The sequence below is a fragment of the Dipodomys ordii genome, unplaced genomic scaffold (assembly GCF_000151885.1).
Source record: "Dipodomys ordii isolate 6190 unplaced genomic scaffold, Dord_2.0 Scaffold2, whole genome shotgun sequence".
In the NCBI taxonomy this organism is placed as follows: Eukaryota; Metazoa; Chordata; class Mammalia; order Rodentia; family Heteromyidae; genus Dipodomys; species Dipodomys ordii.
Window position 1 is genome coordinate 8,205,343 of NW_012267218.1, and position 21,611 is coordinate 8,226,953.

At 45.0% G+C, this 21,611-nt stretch overlaps 1 protein-coding gene across 1 annotated transcript; it reads left to right on the forward strand.

The window, feature by feature from the left end:
• Positions 1-9,635: 9,635 nt before the first annotated feature.
• Serpina6 (serpin peptidase inhibitor, clade A (alpha-1 antiproteinase, antitrypsin), member 6) lies at positions 9,636-19,113 on the forward strand. Its single transcript, XM_013014847.1, has 5 exons — positions 9,636-9,678; positions 12,709-13,341; positions 15,432-15,702; positions 17,062-17,209; positions 18,924-19,113. The coding sequence occupies exons 2-5, from the start codon at positions 12,729-12,731 to the stop codon at positions 19,107-19,109; spliced, it is 1,218 nt and encodes a 405-aa protein (XP_012870301.1). The 5' UTR covers positions 9,636-9,678; positions 12,709-12,728; the 3' UTR covers positions 19,110-19,113.
• Positions 19,114-21,611: the final 2,498 nt, after the last annotated feature.

Here is a 21,611-nt window from a genome sequence, read left to right on the forward strand (position 1 = left end):
GGAAGGAAGGAAGGAAGGAAGGAAGGAAGGAAGGAAGGAAGGAAGGAGGGAAGGAAGAAAAGAACCTCAATACAAATCTATGTAGTAGAACAGAAAAGGTTGAAAACAAGGTATCATTGGTTGAAGAAAAAACAAGAAATTAGATCAAACACTCGGACATTAACACAAAAAACATAATATTCTAACAGGACTTAGAAGACCTCTCAGACTAAGACTGTCCTGGACATATAGTAATTATTACAAATGAGGAAAACCATGGAGCCTATGTTTCTTTGAGTCTGGCCTACTTCACTTAATATGACTTTTTTGAGGATCACAATATCTCAATAGTTATGTGCATGTGACCATGTAAAATGATGCTAATCAAAATGAACTCCAAGATATGGAAAAAAGAGATTTTTTTTGTTGTTGACTTTGTTGTCATCAATGTACTGTATCAAATTATCTCTTTCTACTTTATTTTTCTTTTCTTTTTCCCTTTGGTTTAAGCCCAGTAGTCACTGTTTTTTGGTTCTAGTACCCTGTGTCTGTATATACATTTATGTGATTAGGGGAAGGGAAAGGGATTAACAAAATGGTGAAACAAGGACAAAGGGTGACCCAATGCCACAATGATACTCACAAGACACTATATTGGAGATGAACTTTACAACTTGGGGGAGTGGGAAGGAGATAGTGGGAGAAAAGCCACGGAGTGGATAGCAATGTTTGACCTTAATGATGTAACTGTAACCCCTCTCTGTACAGCACCTGTACAACAAAATAAAATGTATTTTTTAAAATGACAAAAAATAAGACCTCTCAGCAGTCAAAAGATCAAACCTACAAATTATGGGGATAGATGAAGAAAAAGAAATAAAAACTAAAAGCACTGAAAGCCCATCAAGAATAACAAACCTAGCAGAAAACTTTCCCAACTTCTTTGAGAATGTCATCTGTGTGATAGAGACTTATAGAACTCCAAACAGGTAAGATCAGAGAAGAAACACTTCTAGATGCATCATAGTGAAAATACTAGATATAGAGAATATGAAAAGCTGCAAAAAATAAAGAGAAGACAACTTACAATGGCAAGCCCATTAGAATAACAGTAGACTTCTCAACACAGACCCTAAGTACAAAGAGTGAACAAAAAGACATAAGGTAAGCCTTGAAAGACAATTGACAATCTAGTTTACTTTACCAAGTGAAGCTATCCATTAAAACTGATGGCGATATAAACCCTTCCTCCGTAACTTCTAAACGATCCTCAGATCCTGAGGATCTGAGGATCCCGGTGCAAAGCCAGCCCAGGCAGGAAAGGCCATGAAACTCTTATCTCTAATAAACCATCAGAAAACCAGAAGAGGCACTGTGGCTTAAATGGTAGAGTGCTAGTCTTGAGCTGAAGAGCTGAGGGACAGCACTCAGGTCCAGAGGTCATGCCCCATGACCGGGGGGGAAAAAAAGTTCCTAGAAATTAATTAAAATGAAAGCACATCTTATCATCTTATCAAAAAAAGCAAAGCATTTAAATAGCCTTATGAAACAACTCATACTTCTGGAAAAACAAGTATAAACCAAACTCTAAACTAGTAATGGGGAGAAACAGTGAAACATAGGGAGAACATTAATGAATTTCAGACTAAAAAACAATGCAAAGAATAAATAAGAGAAAAAGTGGATTCTCTGAAAAAGTAATTAAGTTTAATAAGTCTTTAGCTCCTTTGATGAAATACAGGAGAAAAGAGACTCAAATAAAAAAAATAGAAATGAAAAGGGAGCTATCACAATGTATTAAAAACAAAAAACAATGGCTCATGAGGAAATATTTTGAAAACCTATAATCAAATAAGCTGGTCAGTATAGAAGAAATAGATTGATATTTAGGTAAGTTGACTCACCAAAACTGAACCAAGAGGTACAAGCTATAACAAGTAAAAAAAAATGGAAGCAATAATAAAGAAAATGTCTAGACAAAATAGACTTACCACTAAATTCTACTAGACCTTCAAAGAACTAACACAAATACTCCTCAAACTTTTCCACAGAATAGAAAAAGGTTATTCCATCCACGGGACGATCATACCCAGAGTCCTTCTGAGCAAAAGGTTGGACTACAAGGGAGAAAAATTCAACAACCAGTTACAGTCAAATACCCTGGAAACTCATTCTATTGAAGGGTTAAAGTTTTGAGGCAGTGACCACTTGTTGCTTGTTTCTAACAGATCAACACGTGGTGGTAATCCAAACACCTGGTTGGTTGTGTGCCCTTATAAGACCTGCAAATCCTTAGCTCAGGGCTCTCCTCTTAGGCTCCACTGTGTCGGGGTGTAGGACGAGGCCCGAGCTGCAGCCCATTTAAATGTCGGAGTGTAGGATGAGACTGAGCTGCAGCCCATCTAAATAAAATCTGGCTTTTGCATTTCAGAATGTCTGACTCTCAGTGGTCTTGGTGGGGTCCTGCGACTTGGGCACAACATATTAGTGGGGGCTCGTCCGGGATCCCTCCAAAGACCACCCCCAAGACTTCAGACTCCAAAGGTAAAACAATGCTGTCAAATTTGTCTTGTCCTGTCTGTCTGTTTGTCCATTTTACTTTTGTTTTCCTTTGTGAGGACGGCTGCTCCAATTCATATTGGATTGTTGAAGTGGACACACTTGCGCAACAACCCCGGAGGAACTGGGAGACATCCCAGATCCTCTTGTGGGGGGGGGGGGGTCCTTGGAACCCCACCGTGAGAATTGTGGGGCCTGGGTCAGTTCGATGTTGGGCCGGAACTGACCAAGAGGGCCTCCTAACTGAGGTCCAACTCGACCACTGTGGGTCCACTCCTTCTGCTGCGGGGCGTGGATATGGAACCCCACCTGTGACAGGAGTCAGCGGACCAATTCGGGAGATCTCCACTTCATGCGCTTTTTTTTGTAACTGTCAGGCCTGTGTGTGTTTTGTTTGTACTGTTTATTGGTTTTTGGACTGTACGACCGACAGGACTGGAAACCATAGGCACCACTCCATCTAGCCCCCTAGACTTACAAAAAGAAACTGAGAAAGAAGAAAAGAAAAGGTACCCCCCCGGTTTTTCAGGGAGATAATTTGGAAGAAGAAATGTTTCCTCCCCCATACTCCCCTTCCCAGGTTCCTTTTGCAGAACCTGAGAATGATCAAGAGGAGGAAGGGAGCTATAGAACCCTGGGCACCTGCCCTTAAAGTTTCTGGAGGGCCAGTCACTTGACAATGTCGTGGCATCAACCCCCCTTCTAATGCGGCTGTTTTTCCCTTACATGCCGTAGGTCCTGTGGATGCAGATGGTCAATAGCAACTCCAATATTGGCCATTTTCTACCAGTGATCTATACAATTGGTGCACCCAAAATGCCCCCTTTTCTGAGAAACCCCAGGATTTAATTCATTTGCTTGAAACTATTCTCTTTACTCATCAGCCCACTTGGGATGATTGTAGTCAGTTTTACAGGTCCTTTTTACCACCAAAGAGAGAGACTGTATCTGAGAGGCAGCGCAGAAACATATCCCTGGCCCCACAGGAGCGCCCATCACGGATCCTGCCCTGTTCGCTGCCTATTTTCCTGAGATCCGACCAACAGGGGACTACAATATGGTTGAAGGTAGAGAGCGACTCCTTGTCTACCGCCAGGCTCTGTTGGCAGGTCACAAGGTGGCGGCTCACCGACCTACTAACATGACCAAAGTTTATGATGTTAAACAGGGAGGAAGTGAAAGCACGGCAGCATATCTTGAGTGGATCATGGAAGCTTTTAGTCAATATACCCCGTATGATCTTGAGACCCAGGAGTCGGCTCAGATGATTATGTTTGCCTATATAAATCAAGCTGCACCAGACATAAATTAAAAGTTGCAGGCTCTAGACAGACTTGGTGAAAAGTCTATTAGGGATCTAGTAGGCACGGCAGAAAAGGTTTACAATAAGAGAGAGACAGAGAAGCAAAGACAGGAAAGGAAGGACAGAGAAATTGAGCGTGAAAAGAGAGACCGGGCCAAGGAAAAGAGGCCAGACTTGTTGGACTCACCACTATCGCATGCTGAGCATACCTGGTTCACAGACAGCAGCAGTTTCATTCGAGATGGAAAAAGGTACGTGGGCACAGCAGTCACCACGGACACTGAGATAGTGTGGGCAGACGCACTCCCCCAGGGAACATCTGCACAAAGAGCAGAACTAGTGGCACTAACAAAAGCCCTACAGATGAGAAAAGGGAAGAGGCTAAACATTTACACAGACAGTTGGTATGCTTTTGGCACCATGCATGTCCATGGAGCCATTTACCAAGAGAGGGGGCTGCTGACAGCTGAGGGAAAGGCTATTAAATACAAACAAGAAATTTTAAGCCTCATCCGGGCCTTATGGGAACCAGCAAATATTGCCATTATGCACTGCCCTGGCCATCAAAAGGTAAATAACTTGGACAATCAGGCAGCTAAGGAGGTGGCCCTCCAGCCCAAAGTGGAAGTACTGACTCTAGTAGACCCAGGGCCACGAGCTTCGCCTCCTGAGCCTCAGTACTCCCAAGAAGACTTGGAGTGGATAAAGAAAATTCCCATGGCCTATAAACCCTTGGACAGAGAAGGAAATAAAGACTGGTGGAAAACTGGTGAGGGGAAACTTACCTTGCCACAAAGACTGGGCAAGGGGATTCTTAAAAGAATCCATCAGGTCTCTCACATGGGAACCAGAAGAATGCAGGACTTGCTCTGACACGCAGAAGTAAAAATTAGGCAAGGAAATCAACTCATTGAGGACATTGTTAAAAATTGTAAAGCCTGTCAGCTCACCAATGCCCCCAATCAACCGGTTACAAAAGGAGCTCGCCTCTGTGGAGATAGGCCAGGTGTGTATTGGGAAGTAGACTTCACAGAAATTAAAATTGGAAAATTTGGAAATAAATATTTGCTAGTTTTTGTAGACACCTTTTCAGGATGGGTTAAAGCCTACCCAACAAAGCATGAGGCTGTGAACGTTGTGGCTAAGAAGATCCTGGAAGAAATCCTACCCAGGGATGGCTTCCCATCCACCACTGGGTAGGACAATGGACCAGCCTTCGACTCCAAAGTAAGTCAGGGAATAGCCGCTGCACTGGGGACAGATTGGAAATTGCACTGTGCTTTTAGACCCCAGAGTTCAGGGCAGGTAGAAAGAATGAATCAGACTCTAAAAGAGACCTTAACTAAATTGGCCTTGGAGACTGGCGCAGACTGGGTATCACTCCTTCCTTTTGCCCTGTTTAGAGTAAGAAATTCACCCTATCAGCTTGGCTTTACTCCTTTTGAAATAATGTATGGATACCCTCCACCCATTATCCCTAGCATTCAGACTGAATTGCTTGCTGATTTGGATGATACTGAATTTCTGTGTTAGCTTGACTATTTACAGCTGGTACATAAGAGAATGTGGCCCCAGCTTAGAGCATTATATGATTCTGCTTCTATTCCTACCCCCCATTTGTTTAAACCAGGGGACTGGGTGTTTGTTCGAAGGCACAACTTGAAATCTCTGGAACCACGGTGGAAGGGAATTTACATGGTGCTACTGGCTACACCTACTGCCCTTAATGTGGATGGCATTGCTGCTTGGATCCACTGCTCCCACGCCAGACTGGCTGACCCCTGGATGACCATGGGGAAACATGGGAAGTCTCCAAGCATCCTACCCAACCACTCCGCATACGCCTCAAGAAAAGAAAAATGAACTGATTGTTATTGGTATTGTTTATGGCTAAGGTCAGAGAGGGACTAGAAGAACCCGTTCAAGATCGAGAGCTGTTGGAGTTTAGTTTGGAGTTTAGATTGTGTCTCAGGACCATAAGTCAAGGCGGGGAATGAAGGGTTAAAGTTTTGAGGCAGTGATCACTTGTTGCTTGTTTCTAGCAGAGCAACACATGGTGGTAATCCAAACACATGGTTGGTTGTGTACCTTTATAAGACCTGAAAATCTTTAGCTTGGGGCTCTCCTCCTAGGCACCACTGTGTCTGAGTGTAAGACGAGGCTCGAGCTGCAGCCCGTTTAAATGTCAGAGTGTAGGACGAGGCCCAAGCTGCAGTCCGTCTAAATAAAACCTGGCTTTTGCATTTCAGAACATCTGACTCTCAGTGGTCTTCTTGGTGGGGTCCTGCGACTTGGGCACAACACTATAAAGTCAGCATTACCAGACAGAGATGTAACAAAAAAGAGAATTATAAACCAATTGTAAGTGACAAATATGTTTGCAAAAATTCCCAATAAAATTCTTACAAACAGAATCTAGTAATATGTCAAAAATATCCTATACTGGGGCTGGGAAGGTGGCTCAGTGGTAGAGCCTTGCATGCCTGAGGCCCTGGGTTCAATTCCTCAGCACCACATAAAAAAAAAGAAAAAAGCCGGAAGTGACGCTGTGGCTCAAGTGGTAGAGTGCTAGCCTTGAGCTGAAGAGCTGAGGGACAGCGCCCAGGCTCAGAGTTCAGGCCCTACAACTGGACCCAAAAAAAAAAAAAAAAAAATATATATATATATATATATATATATATATATATATATATCCTATACTATGACTAAGTCAGTTTCATTCTAGGAATGCAAGAATTATTCTATATAGGTACAGCAATAAATGTAATACATCACATAAACAAAACCAAGAACAAATCCCGCATGATTATCTCAATTCATATAGAAAAGTCTTCTGACACAATTCAACGTCCTTTTATGATAAAAGTTCTGAAGAAATTAGGAATAGAAGGGATATACTATAAAACATCTACAGCTAACATGATACTAAATGAGAAAAAATTGAAGTCTTTTCCTCTAAAGTCAGTAACAAGACAAAGATGCCCATTCTCTTCATTCTTCTTCAATATAGTACTAGAGATGTTACAGAACAATAAGGCAGGAGAAATAAATTAAAGGGATTCAAATAGAGAAAACAGAAATCAAATTTACCCCTATTTGCTGATGAGATGATTTTGTACTTAAGTGTCTGTCCCTGCAGACTCCATCTAATACCTCTACAATAAAAAGTATAAAATCTACCCTCTGTATAGTATCTTTACAATAAAAAAGCAACAAAAAAAGTATAAAATCTTGAAGTAATTAGTATCTTCACAACAAAAGAAGCAGTCACCAGAACCCAAAAACAACCCACAGAAAGGGAGAAAATTTTCAACAACTATTTAACACAAGTATTATTATCCAGAACATACCAAAAATTCAATAAATTAAACCACAAAAGAATAAATAATCCAATTTAAGTGGGCAAACAAACTGCACAGATAATTCTCACAAGAAGAAATAAAAATAGCTAATAAAAATATGAAGAAATGTTCGACATCTTTAGCCACAAAGGAAATGAGATTACATCTCATCTGACTCAGAATGCCAGCCATCAAAACAACAAATAATAAATACTGATGACAATGGAGAGGGAGAGAGAGAGCGCATATGGAAAATGGAAAATATGGAATAAGTGGTATGCCAATTCTTGTTAGACAATAATTACAACAAATGTAAATTGGTTAACTTTGCCAATTAAAAGACAAAGATCTTCATTTGTGTATAGTAAAACTAAATCCAACAAAATATTATGTAACATACTCTTCAAACAAAAAGGCCCAGATAGCTTAGAAATAAAAGGAAGCAAGGGTAAACAAAATAACCAGGAAAATAATGTCAATATCAGATAAAATATACTTCAAGACTAAAGGGTGCCATATGAAACAAAAATATAAGAGATATAAGGACCCCACAGAGGTAAAAATGATCAAAAGTTTGTATGATTTAGCAAAGTCTCAAAGAAAATCAACCAATCACTGACAGAGGAAGAAATAAATGAACAATTGTGGTTATAATTCTTTAAAATATTTGTCACTGAAAACTACAATTTCAAGTAAATAATTTAGGTATGAAGAATTGAATAAAATAATCTCATTTTATATATATATATATATATATGCATACATGAGTATTGACATGTATATATTAAACAGGGACTATCCCCTGAAATTTTTATGTGTGTGTGCTGGTGTAGGGACTTGAATTCAGAGCCTGGGTGATGTCCTTGGGCTTTTTGATCAAGGCTAGTACTCTACTATTTGAACCACATCTCTACTTCTGGTATTTTGTTGGAGATAAGAGTCTCAGAGACTTTTTGACGGGGCTGCCTTTGAACCATGATCCTCAGATCTTAGCCTCCTGAGTAGCTAGGATTATAGGCAGGAGCTATAGGTGACCAGTGAGATGAAATATTTTAATTGGAATATTTTTATAACTATAATACAAATATTTATCTCAAGAGATTGTAGAAAAATAAAATAAAACTAACATTTAAAAAATTAGTAATAAAACTATAAAAAGTAGTAATAAAACTATAAGCTGGGTCTTTAAAAGATTACAACTGATCTCCAAAGTAAGATATCAAAGAAAGAAGAGAAAGTATTAAATATAAATAATATATGATATAAATAATAATTGAAATGTTATAATGAAGAGCAGTATAGATACTTCATCAGCATTTAATCTGAAAATCTAGATTAAATAAATCATTAACTAAGAACTCCAAAATTGTCTTAAACCTTAGAAAACTTGAAAAGACCATGAAGTGTTAACAGTGCTCACCAGCTGTGAGTCCTGCTCCACCTCTTCCCATGGAAACAGTTGTCACCATGGTTGGGAAAGAGGACGCTGCCAACCAGTGAACAGTACCAGACTCTGGCCTCTGTGATCATTCCATCCACAGGACCATCATACCCAGAGTCCTTCCAGGCAAAAGGTTGGACTACAGGGGAGAAAAATTCAACAACCAGTTACAGTCAAATACCCTGGAGTTTCAATGGACACCTTTGTAGCCTCAATAGACAAAATAAAGAAAACAGAATTAATCAAGAAAAGAAACAAAAGAAAGGGAGCAGTCTAGTAACTAATTTGATAGCCCTGAAATAAGGCAGGCCTGAAGCCCTTTCTACATTTTGGAACTCTCATTCAAGAAACCAAATAAACACTTTTATGCATTTATTCATTTTTTGCTTTAGAATACCGTGAGCTCAATGTCTATTTGCAGCAACAAACGTAATGAATAAATGGTGGGGAAGGGCAGTGTGTTACGTTCGGAGTTGGATGGTCTTGGATTTGACCCTGAAGATTGGTTTAGTTAATGCACCCCAGTTTCCTTACCTACAGAAGAGCGAGGGTAACAGTCCACTCATAAAATCTTGGCTGTCTCTCCTACCAGACTGAGCCCAGCAACCCCTGAGGGCAGGACCTCACCTGCATTGTCCCCTTCCAGAGATAAGCACTTGGTTTTCCATAAAACAAGCAAATGATATGTATTTTGCTTCTTATCAAGGGCATAGGTGACTTCTCTGCCAGCTAGCAAGGAGCAAACACAAGCACAATTTTTATTAAAAAATAACTCATATATCTAGCTGGATAGAGCTAATGAAAATGAAAAACTTTCAGAGAAAAGTTAGTTTGCTGTATTTACTCATATTTCGGGGGGGGAATTCCCATTAGTTAATGATTGGGGTTGGGGACCACTGAATGATGAAGGACACTGTCCCTTTGTAACCATTAACCAGCAAGGAAGTAGGCAAACAAGATTTAGCAGGGGCATCCCAGCCCACTTACTGTACACAGGCTGGGATCCCAAGCAGCAGGACCAAGCCGGTGAGAAGAACCTCAGTCCACTCAGAACGGTGAGTGACTTCTCTGTGCCCCATACCCCCGGCCCCTGTACCTGCTGGCTCTCCAGAACAAAGCTCTGACTGCAACTGGCTGACTTGTTTGCTTTTTCCAATGGAGTGCTGAGCATTGGGGCAGCCAGCAGTGATAAGAGGTAACCCCAGGGAGCTCTTCCCAGGTCCTGGGGTCTGCAGGGTACCAGCTGGAGTTTTGATTTCCCCTGATCTCCTGCACTGCAGAGGGCTGGGCCTGAGGGCTGAAGCTGAATTCCAGCCTCTTGCACTGCAAGGCTGAAGCTCCTAAGCTCTGCCAGACCAAGGCAGGCGAGGCTGAGAGCTGACTTAGACTGGGCAGCAACCTGAGGCCACCCAGAGGGCTGCATACCTGGCACAGGACAGGGGTCCTGCAGATTCTTGGGGTGACCTGGGACAAGGATGACGCATTTAGAACACACTCTGTGTGCATCCTACCACGTGCCCACATGTTCTGAGGCCTAGAGCTCTGTACAACCCATGGGTTAGAAAGAATAAACACAGGGCTAGGAAGGTGGCTTAGTGGTAGAGTGCTCGCCTAGCATGCACGAAGCCCTGGGTTCAATTCCTCAGTACCAGATAAACAGAAAAGGCTGGAAGTAGCACTGTGGCTCAAGTGGTAGAGTGCTAGCCTTGAGCAAAAGAAGCTCAGGGCCAGTGCCCAGGCCCTGAGTTCAAGCCCCAGGACTGGCAAAAAAATAAAAAAAAAAAGTAAACACAGATAATCACTCCATAAGTTACCTCAGGAAGGAGGGACCAAGACATTCCTAAAATGAAACACACGAATGATATTGAGACTGTTTTTGCCTTTGGCTGGGCTCTCCTAGAGCTAGGCCTGGGTTGCTCCACCTCATTGCTATCTGTTTCTCATCAGTACCAGGGGTCCCAGATGACCTGGGAAGGGAGGCCTTAGCCCAATGGCAGTGCACCTGGTACCACAGCAGTCTTGTGAGGCAGAGGGATTTGATTCCCACCTTGGAGGATAACACAAGGGGGAGGCTGGCATCCGGCATCTGATCTCCCAAGAGATAAAGGAAGGAAAGGGGGGCCCAACTTGGTCTTGGCCTTATGTCACTTGGGGTTCTTGTTCAAGAGAGAATTACAGACACACGTGGCAGTGACCAGAGCTGAAACAAAGATGATCCTGGTTGTGACACAAGCAGAGGCAGAGAGGACAGAAGAAAGTCTGCTGCAGGTGGTGGTGAAGCCCTTGAGTCTCCAAGACCAAGAGATGGTGATCCAAGCCAGGAAGGAAGTGTGCATCAACAGAAGAAGCTACACGAGGCAGAGCCATAGGAAAGCTGTCTGTCTCCAGATCTCAGCTCACCCTAGAACAGAGCTCCACACTGGGGAACTATAATAATTTACCCTGCTCTGCCCTGCCCTGCCCTGCCCTGACCTGCCCTGACCTGCCCCAACCTGCCTGCCTTGCAGTAAGATGAAAGTTAAATGTGACAAGAGAAACCTCTGACACCCTAGGTTGCTGTGCCTGAGACTTCAAGTGGTCAGAATTAAGGTTGGCGCGGGACTGTCATTAGGGACTGTCACGAGAGTTTCTTGGGCACATCAGAGGGGCTCAGGCCCACTCTGTGGGAACTGGAGAGCCTACTACAAGCTCTTTGGCAGGAACTTGGAGATGGGCTGCAGAGAAGAGATTGGAGGAAGCCAAAGAGGAAGCACAGATTCAGCATGCCAGCCTTATTTTACAGTGGGGAGACCGAGGCAGAGCGCAAATAGCCTGCCCCTTGTCATCTAGTTTATAAATGACCGTTCTGGGATCCGAACACAGCTTCTTCTGCCACAAAAAAATGAAATGTCCCAAGGACCCAGAAATGCAAGTCAGAAACCAGAGCTGGAGAGAATCCATGAAGGCAGCTAGGCTCCTGGGGAGTGGGCGGGTGGGGCTGAATGGGCTCCAACTCCATTGACACAACTAGAGTAGAGAAGATAGCAGGTCAGAGAAGCCAGTGGGGTTGTTACCTCCCTTTGGAGAGACAAGGAGAAACACAGGAGTGGCGGAAATGTGAAGGGAGGTGTACAGGGAACAATGGAAGAGGCCGGAGATCGACTCCGGATGCTTACATGCAGCTTGGGTTGGGAACATGCCAGGACAGGGCCTCCCACATATTCTAGGAAGACTGGGGCACCCACTTTCCAATCATTAGTAAGGAGGTTACTATCAAAAAATATAACACAAAAGAAAAGACCTAAGCTTGATGATTTTATTGGTGAAGTTTACGAAACATTTAAGGAATATGTACCTATTTTTCTCAATGTTGCCAAAAATTATATATATATATATATATCTGAATATATATGTATGTGTACATATACATGATATCTGCGTCCTTTTTTTTTTTTGGTCAGGTGGTGGGGCTTGAATTCTGGGCCTGAGTGTTGTCCCTGAGCTCTTCTTTGCTCAAGGCTAGTGGTCCACCACTTTGAGCCACAGGGCCACTTCTGGTTTTCTGATGACTAATTGGAGGTAAGAGTCTCATAGAACTTCCTGCTCAGGCTGGTTTTGAACCACGATCCTCAGATCTCAGCCTTCTGAGTAGCTAGGATTCCAGGTGTGAGCCACCAGCACCCAGCTCTTCCTCCTTTTCAAAGGACATTTGGGGTCCAGGATTCTTGATGAACAGTGGTTTGTTTTTCTTTTAGAACTTGGATTATTTCTGTTCGGTGGACACTTAACTTCTCTGCCTTTCTAGTTGCTAAAATCAGGTAAATATTTATTTCCTGAATGTTCTGGTGCCAAAGAAGTGAGAAAGTATAACTAAAGTAACAGATCCACATTGAGTATTAAGTAGGCATTTGATCAATCCCTGGGAGTATAAATCACATCTTCCAATAAGGACACTAAAGCCAAGGCCTTGTTATGACCTGTCCCATTTCATACAGCGAGTGTGTAGGAAGGAAGTGAGGCCCAGGTGGGTTTTCTGACTGCCTCCTGCAGACTCATCTCTTGATGATTCAGGAATCACATTACCTAACTAGCATTCTTGATTTTAGCAGGACCTGGTCCTACCGCAATGCAATTCACCCTGTGTACCTGTCTCCTCTGGCTCTCAACCAGTGGCCTCTGGACCATCCAGGCTCAGGACCCCAGTGCCACTGTGAGCACCAACGGCCCTCACCGGGACCTAGCTCCAACCAATGTTGACTTTGCCTTCAACCTGTATCAGCGCCTCGTGGCCTCCACTCCTGATAAAAATGTCTTCATCTCTCCTGTGAGCATCTCCATGACGCTGGCTATGCTGTCTCTGGGGGCATCTGGCCACACACAGACCCAGCTCCTCCAGGGTCTGGGCTTCAACCTCACCCAGACATCAAAAACTGAGATCCATCAGGGTTTCCAGCACCTCCATCGCCTCCTCGGAGAGTCAGACACTGGGTTGGACATGACCATGGGTAACGCCTTATTCTTTGACCAGAGCCGCCTGGAACTACTGGAAAAGTTCTCAGCTGACATCAAACACTACTATGAGTCAGAGGCTTTGGCCACAGACTTCAAAGACTGGGACGGAGCCAGCAGAAAGATCAACAAGTATGTGGAGAATAAGACCAAGGGGAAAATTAAGAACATATTGTCAGACCTGGGTAGCCCTGCCTCCCTCATCCTGGTTGACTACGTCTTCTTCAAAGGTAACTCTCCCCTCCAGACCCCTACCCCAGGCTGACAAGGCCTCGCCCACCATTGCCAAAACTAGCACAGCTGTCCCAATCCAAGACGTGCTTTGGGGCACACTCAGCCATGGGAAGCTCCGTCTTCATCACAGCACATCTGGGAAAGTGTGATTATAACATTTGGCCAAATTCAGACGGACACTCCTTAGAGTTGAGCGAATGGCTTGAGTTCTAAAGGCTGCTCTGAGGCTCACTGTGGTTACTATGAACAGCCTGGCTGTCTCCCGGCCTACAGATATCACCCAAGCAACACAAGCTCTGACCCAGAGACTACCAATCCAGCCTCCTCTGGGTCAGAGTGCCCTGCCCTGGCATCTTTCTGACACCCCCAAAGCATTTTTACACACCCCTAACTCAGCGTTTCCAGGCAGCTCTGGCCAGGGCCTTCCCTGACCACCTTCAGCTGACATCAGTTGGTACTGGGTGTTCCAAAGTGCTGTTCATAAACATGGCAAGGAAAACGCATCCAAGTCCCACAGTCCAGAGCCCCTGGCAGACCTACGAGGAAAACCGCCTTGGGAACTCCACAGCCATTTGTAATTATCTTATGCATCCTCCTTCACCATCACCGATAATGATTCTGATTAGGCAATTTGGAGATACCTTATTCCTGAGACTAAAACTCAACTCCCTCCTCTACCCCAGTGAGTCTCACTGAGGGGGATTATTACCACCACCACCCCAGTTGTACACACACTCACTTCCCAGAGACACGAGATGATGTCTGGGGCATTTTGGATAGTCACAGCTGAGGAGGGGGATAGTATGCTGTTGGTGTTCACTGAGTAGGGACCAGGCAGGCTGGTAAATATCCTACTCACAAGCACAGGACAGCCCCCCACAGTGACAATGACCCCCAAATGATCATTGTGCCAAGGACAGGAAACTAATCTGGAGCCCTCTTTTCTCTTCTCTACTCTCCTGTCTCAGCATTGTTCCCTTTCTCAAAGCTCCCAACAGATACCACACACACACACACACACACACGTATATACACACATACATGCATGTACACACATGTGTGCATGTGACACATGCACATCTGCACATGCATGCACACGCACACACAGGTATACACACATACACACATACTGCAAACACATGAAATGCCCCTCCCCCCTGGGCCTCCACGGAGACCTGCAGAGCCTCCTAATCTCACTGGAACACCTTCCCGCAGACTGGACAGCTGCACACATTTATTAGCTGGCATTTCTGGAGGACAAAAGTCCCCCGTGGGTCACAGTGTCTGGAACAAGCTCAGAAGAGGCCCCTGCAGGAAGCACTGCCATTCCACAAGCTTTGGCTCAGCCTGAAAGCAATGTCCTTCCAGTCAGAACTGAGCAGGGCTGCAGAGTCCTGAGAGCAATGTCCTTCCAGTCAGAACTGAGCAGAGCTGCAGAGTCCTGAGAGCAATGTCCTTCCAGTCAGAACTGAGCAGGGCTGCAGAGTCCTGAGACACACGTGCGCACACGCGCGTGCACACACACACACACAGCTGAATGGCAGCCATGAGTATGTAGCCTCCAGAGTGAGGGCTGGGGAGTCTGTCACCCTGGCGAACCTCCTCTCCTGTCTCTGCGTTCAGCCGGTGGGGACCAGAATGCCCTCATTCCACGTACTAGGGGTCCACAGGCTCCTCCAGGGACTGGGAAGGGGTGTGAGGAGGAGATGGAAGAGATAAACCAGTCCCCCACAAGAGTCCCTTCTGGTCCTGACCAAGGACCTGGAGTTGCAGGTTTGACATCAGCCACGTCTTCCAGGGAGCCAATGCCCACCAGTGGGAGCCATACCCCTAGCATCAGGCCTAGCACTCTGTCTCTCCCCTCTTGTGTGTCTGAAGCCAAGCTCAGAAGCAAAGCTCATCCTCAACCCTCCACAAAGCTGAGGATGGAATATGCTTTAAGCCTGTAGGATTGTGACCTCTTTTTGGACATTTCTGGGGATCCAATTGGGTGTGCAAGAGACTCCCAGGTAGCTCATCCCAAACTGTGCTCTTTCACCGGTCCTATAGAGCTGACTCCTGCTCCCTCTTTCCCACGTCTTCCCAGGCATATGGTCATATGCTTTTGACCCAGAAAATATCAGAGATATGGACTTCCATGTGAGCGACACGGTCACAGTGAGGGTCCCTATGATGTTCCAGACAAGCACCATCAATTACCTCCACGACACGGAGCTCCCCTGTCGGCTGGTACAGCTGGACTACGTGGGCAATGGGACTGTCTTCTTGGTCCTTCCAGAGCCGGGACACATAGACACAGTCATCGCTGGGCTAAGCCGGGACACGGTTGAGAGATGGGCCAAGTCCATGACCTATCAGTAAGCCCTCAGGTGCTCTCGGGAAGCTGGGCAGGCAAAAACCAGATGCAGCTGGCCTTCTGTCAGCACTCACTGTCTTCCTGTCCACCACACCCCTATGTAAGATCCCCCCCAGCCTCCCACAGAGTTACAACGGTCAATCAACACAGAGGTCTCTGGGGGATTCCACAAGGCAAGGAGTAGGTGAAAGAGGCACAGAAGAAGGTATCTGTGCTGATAGACGAGTGGTCACCAGTGAGCTCCTTCCTCTTAACTCTAGCCCAAGTAAGGGCTAGTTCAGGGTTCACACACAGGGAAAGTTGGCTGAAGATGTATTAGTGATGGAGAAAGCAAAGAGGGAGAGGTACAGGGGGAAGGGAGAGGGGAGAAAAGGAGAGGGAAAGGGAGAGGGAAAAGAAGAGCCTCTCCCATAATGACCCACTTCTTCCAACCAAGCCCACTCCTAACAGCCAGTCAGCTGTGAACTCCAGAATGGATTGATCATTGACCCCATCCGCACCACCAGCCTGCGGCTGAGCCTTCCACACCTGAGCCCTCTGAGGGAGAACTTCACGTCCTAACAGTAACACTTTCCTACAGTCACGTATCTCTCTTGTCTTTGACTCTTCCTCAACTCCTTTGTGGATAGTGTAGCTCAAAGCGGGCACCGCTCGGTGGCCTGGCTCCAGGCTAGGGCCGAGGGCTGCTTTCGCTAGCGACCAGCTTAGGATTGTGAGCAATCCCAAGCACTAGAGAACTCAGGTGTTTTTCTAATATCTTTAATGTCAGGGTTTCATACATCTGTCAGCCATGCATTCCCTCCTCATCCACCCCATCCCGGTGTGAACTCACTTACCTTTCGTCATGCTAGATGACATCAAGTTCCTGTTGCACAAATCCTAGGGACCCAGCCCCTCTCGGCCCCCAAAGGACACAAATAAGCTCAGCCCTGTGTGCCAGGGCAGGGGCAGGAGGGGAAAGAACCTCAGCACAGGGGCACAGCGGTGGACCAAGATGGCTGCTCCCAGCTGGGTGCTCCTCTACCCCTTTGCTTCTAGCAGAGGGGTCTTCAGGACCCCTTCGTTACCAGCCATTGCCTTCAGTGCTCAGTGCTCCAGCTGCATTACAGGTGGAGAAACTCAAGAGAATCACCTGAACCAAAAGAATGGATACTTCAAGGCCGTCATGTTGGAGGAGGAAGCAGCTCCTGCCTCCTACCCTGTCCCTCCCGTCCCCAGTGAGCAGGTGGGGCTGCATAGGCCAAAGCTGGAGGAAGTATACAAAGAAGCGGGCATCTTGCTGGGAGGCCTTTGCTCTTCAATGTCAGGTCTAGCCTTGGATTGCCTGACCTCGTCTCCCTGCCCCTCTCTTCCCCAACAGTCTCGTGAATGTGTACATCCCAAAGATGTCTATCTCCGGCACCTACGACATGGGTGGAGTGCTGGCGGAAATGGGCATCCCAGATCTGTTCACTAACCAGACGAATTTCTCTGGGATCACTCAGGTGGCTCCACTGGAAAGATCAAAGGTAACTCTCTTGGGAACCCATCTTTTGTTGCCTTTTCTCTAAACTCCACAGTACGCATCATAAAGCCCCTGGGGAACAGATCCAGGTCCCTGGCTGAGAACCCAAGCCCAGTCCAAGCCCCACCACCACAGTGGAGCAAACAGAGGTTCAACAAGGAAATCATGTCACCCACGAAGCTGGGCACCAGGGAAGGAAGGCCACAGCTGGGGAGAGGGGACGCTGGAAACCAAGGGTGCAGAGGCAGAACTGTGAGCCATCCCTTGCCTTGTGTTTCCCTTAGTCACTCACTTGTTAGCTGGGCACCATGGCTCATGCCTGTAATCCTAGCTTCCCAGAAGGCTGAGATTCAGAGGATAACAAATCAAAGCCAGGCTAGACAAAAAATGTCTGTGAGGCTCCAACTTTAACTAGCTAAACGGCTGGAGGCACAGTTCAAGTAGCAGAGCACCAGCTGTAGAGAGGGCCAGGCCTTGAGTTCAAGCCCTGGAACATGCACTTAAAAAAAAAAAGTAAGAAAAGAGCACATAGTAGGTGCCAACCTGCATAAGCCACTCCGATGTGGCATTGCCTTTTTTTGCCTAGGTTGGGGGCTGCCATGCATCTTATCAAAGCCATAACTGTCTTTTCTCTTGTTTTACTTGTTTTTCTTTTAAAAGCAAGAAAGGAATATATTTGAATTGTAGGGAAACCAAGGCCAGCTGCCTTGTCAGATGGTGGGTTTGTCCCACTTTCTAAAATGAATCTTTAACTCCATGAAGAGCTTTCCCATGCTCACCGTGCAAGCAAGTAACAGTGCAGCACTTCCATTTAACCTTGGGTCCTGTGGACTTAACACGTCATTTTTTCAACATCCACAGCTGGGAGTTCCAAACCCAGCTCAGCCTGGGAGCTGATAAGAGCCTCAGAGTCTTTGCTAAAATCCAGACTAGGGGAGCTTTCTTGCCACATGAGCATTATAAGCTACAGTATCGCCTGCTGTTTTGTTCCACTTGGTCTGCCCAAGGCTTCAGTACAACCCAGTGAAGGTTTTGTGTAGATTTCAAGATTCCTTCTACCTTCAGTCAAGGAGGAATGTCCAACAACCAAAGATTTGCATCTCACCTTCTGCCTTGGCTTATCCATTTAGGCCCAAGCATGAGGTTCTTTTGTTTTTGCCAGTACCAGGATTTGAACTCAGGGCCTTGCGCTTACTCAGCTTGCATGCTCAGCTGGTGTTCTACCATTTACAACAAACTTCTTTCATTTTTCCTGATTATTTTGAAGATAGATTCTCTTCTTTTCTGTGTAAGCTACAAACTTCCATCTTGCAGATCTCAGCCCCCTGAGTAGCCAGGATTACAGGCACTGGCACACATCCCTCCCCCACCCCAATCCCATTCCGCCCCCCACCCCCGACACAAGTCCTTGTAGAAAGCTCTATCCCTGTATTTCCCCAGGATGGTGGACAGAGCCGGAGGCCTCTCCCAGACTGGGATGTGGGAATCAGTTTCCAGGAAGGATGGTGATGCCCATTGCACAGATCTCTGTGTGGTGAAGGCAGACTGACCCTGCCAACTCTGGGCGGCCTCAGTGCAGCCCTGGGTCTGGCCCTCACCTTGGGGCTGCCTCCCTCATGGACAGCCTGCCAGAGACCTTCAGTGTCCATGAGACACGGTGCAAACTGTCCCTGATACGTGGCCCAGACTCACCTCCTGCCCCCGGTATGTTCTAACAGGTGATCCACAAGGCTGTGCTGCACCTCAAGGAGAAAGGACTGAAGCTTCCTGTCCCCAAGAAGGTCACTAAAAACCTGGCCACTAAGTCTCCCACCTTCATCCTCAACCATCCCTTCCTCATCCTGGTCTTCGATGATTTCACGTGGAGCAGCCTGCTCCTGGGCAAAATTATGAACCCCATCTGACAACCTCCCCCCCCACACCAGCTGTCTGACTTTGGGAGAGTGGGAGCCTGTCCCCCATCTCCTCCAGTGTCTCCCCCATCTAACCAGAGTCATCCTACCTTATGTATCTTGTAATAAATAGCAGTTCAAATCACAACACCCGTGCACGCCACAGATCTGGTGTCTTAGACTATCTGAGCTGTCATAACCAAGTACTGAGTTTTGCACAGTTTGGGGGGCTGGAAATGTGAGATCGAGGTGCTCACATGATTGGGGGCTCTGTGGTTCCGTTGCTGGTTCAGAGATGGCACCTGCTCACTGTGTCCTCCGATGGCAGGAAGAGCAGAGAGACCCATCCGGGGTCTCGTTTATCAGGACACCAGCCACCTATCTCATGTGTGAGACCACCTCCAGAGGCTCCGCCTCATGATGCCATCACATAGTCATTAGGCTTCAAAGGAAATACAAGAGACTGGCCAGGAGTACAGGTGAGCACTAGCTCCGGGCTTGTAAGATTCTTATCTACAAATAACCACCAAAAAAAAAAAAAACCCCAGAAGTGGAGCTGTGACTCAAGTGATAGAACGCTAGCCTTGAGCACAAATGCTCAGGAGCAGTACTTGCGCCCAGTTACCCCCCCCCAAAAAAAGAAAAGAAAAACCTAAAACACAAAATTGCTCCTATTCTACTTCCTGTTATTTATTATTTCAGTTTTTATATTAAGTCTTTGAGCCATCTGGAACTCAGATTTAATGATAAGAATGATTTCAACTCTGTCCTTCAATTGCTTATAAGACAAATGTCCTCAAACATTTTAAATAAATCTTTTAACCCAATCTGTTTTCCCATTAATTTTGTGTGTATGTAAATGCTGGGGTTGGTGCTTGAAATAGAGACCTGGTCACTGTCCTGGATTTTCCTGCTTTAGCCTGACTTTCATATGAGTGATTTTGAAACTATCTCATAATGAGAAAGAGTTATCGAAGCATGCTTAAGAATCTAGAACCATTAAACTACATAAAGCAATTGCATTGAATTAAAAAAATTACTGACAGAATAGACCAAAAGCACTAATTTCTCCTTAAGTCCATTATTATTTTTAAAGACTCAGATGAACTTTTTCTGCTTGGCCCCTGGGTACTAGTAGCGGATCCAATATGAATTTCATGAGCATCTTCCTGATGTACTATAAAATCAACAGTAGTAGGGATAAATCCCCAGGCACTCTAAGGCTTCACCATGCCATTATCCCCTAGAGTTGATGCATCTTTCAAAAAGAAAGGAAAACGGCAAAAACAATTCTCAAAAAATGAAGACTCAAGATAAAAGCTGAGAAAAAAGTATCACCTTCATTAAATAAATAAATACAGAGAATTTCAAAGATATCTCCAAAATATAAAAAAAAACTGATCAAACTAAAAATAACAACACATTTTGCCATCAGTTTACAGCAACTCAGCTCCAAATCCTACCCTCTTCGTTGTGACTGCAAAAGTGGGGGCGGGGGTTGGGGGTGGCTTGTCAACTGTTTTGGCTTCACCGTTTGGCAGTGATATGAGGCTTTGTCAGTAGAGGGCGCGAGAAAGGCATTGCAGGAGGAAGAGGTTTCACCTTCCTGTTCAGGCCAAATAAGACACATACACAAAAATAACTAGATCATAAGTCATAATATACATGATGTAGAGATGGATGGATGGAAGATTAGATAGATAGATAGATAGATAGATAGATAGATAGATAGATAGATAGATAGATAGATAGAGAGAGAGAGAGAGAGAGAGAGAGATAGATAGATAGATAGATAGATAGATAGATAGATAGATAGATAGATAGATAGATAGAGTGCATAGGAAAAAAAATTGAAGAATACCTTTCTAATAGGTACATTTATACCTTCCTAATACACACACACACACACACACACACACACACACACACACACACACCTGAGTCCCAAAGTCAGTATCTCACTTAAATAAGAAAACACTAAACAAATATATTTCTACTAAGTATTGTATTACGGTTATTTATTAGACAACATATTTACACAAAAGAAAGGAGGAACATCAGAATTGAGGAAAAAGTTATTTTTAGATGACATGATAATATACCTACATATACCTACCAACATGCAAATTAATGACAACATAAACTCAATTCATTAGAATATCAGGATACAGACTTAATGTTAGAAAAAATAACCTTCATATGCATAAATAACAACGAGCTAAAATACAGTGGAGCTGGCTATGGGTGGTTCACACCTGTAATGGTAGCTACTGAGATCTGAGGCTCATAGTTTGAAGCCAGCCTGGGAAGATATAATAAAAAGACTCTTATCCCCAACTCACCAATAAAAAGCTGGAAGTGGAGCTGTGGTTTAAGTGGTAGAGGACCAGCCTTGAGTGTAAAAAACAAAAAACAAAGCTAAGCAAGAGTGAAAGGGTCCTGAGTTCAAGCTCCTTCTACACCAAGAGCGTGTGTAAGCGCGCATGCGCACACACACACACACACACACACACA

Coding starts and splice junctions, on each gene's coding strand:
- Serpina6 (XM_013014847.1), top strand. CDS start 12,729: ATGCAATTCACCCTGTGTACCTGTCTCCTCTGGCTCTCAACCAGTGGC. Junction 15,703..17,061: donor GCCAAGTCCATGACCTATCA/GTAAGCCCTCAG, acceptor CTTCCCCAACAG/TCTCGTGAATGTGTACATCC. Junction 17,210..18,923: donor CTCCACTGGAAAGATCAAAG/GTAACTCTCTTG, acceptor ATGTTCTAACAG/GTGATCCACAAGGCTGTGCT.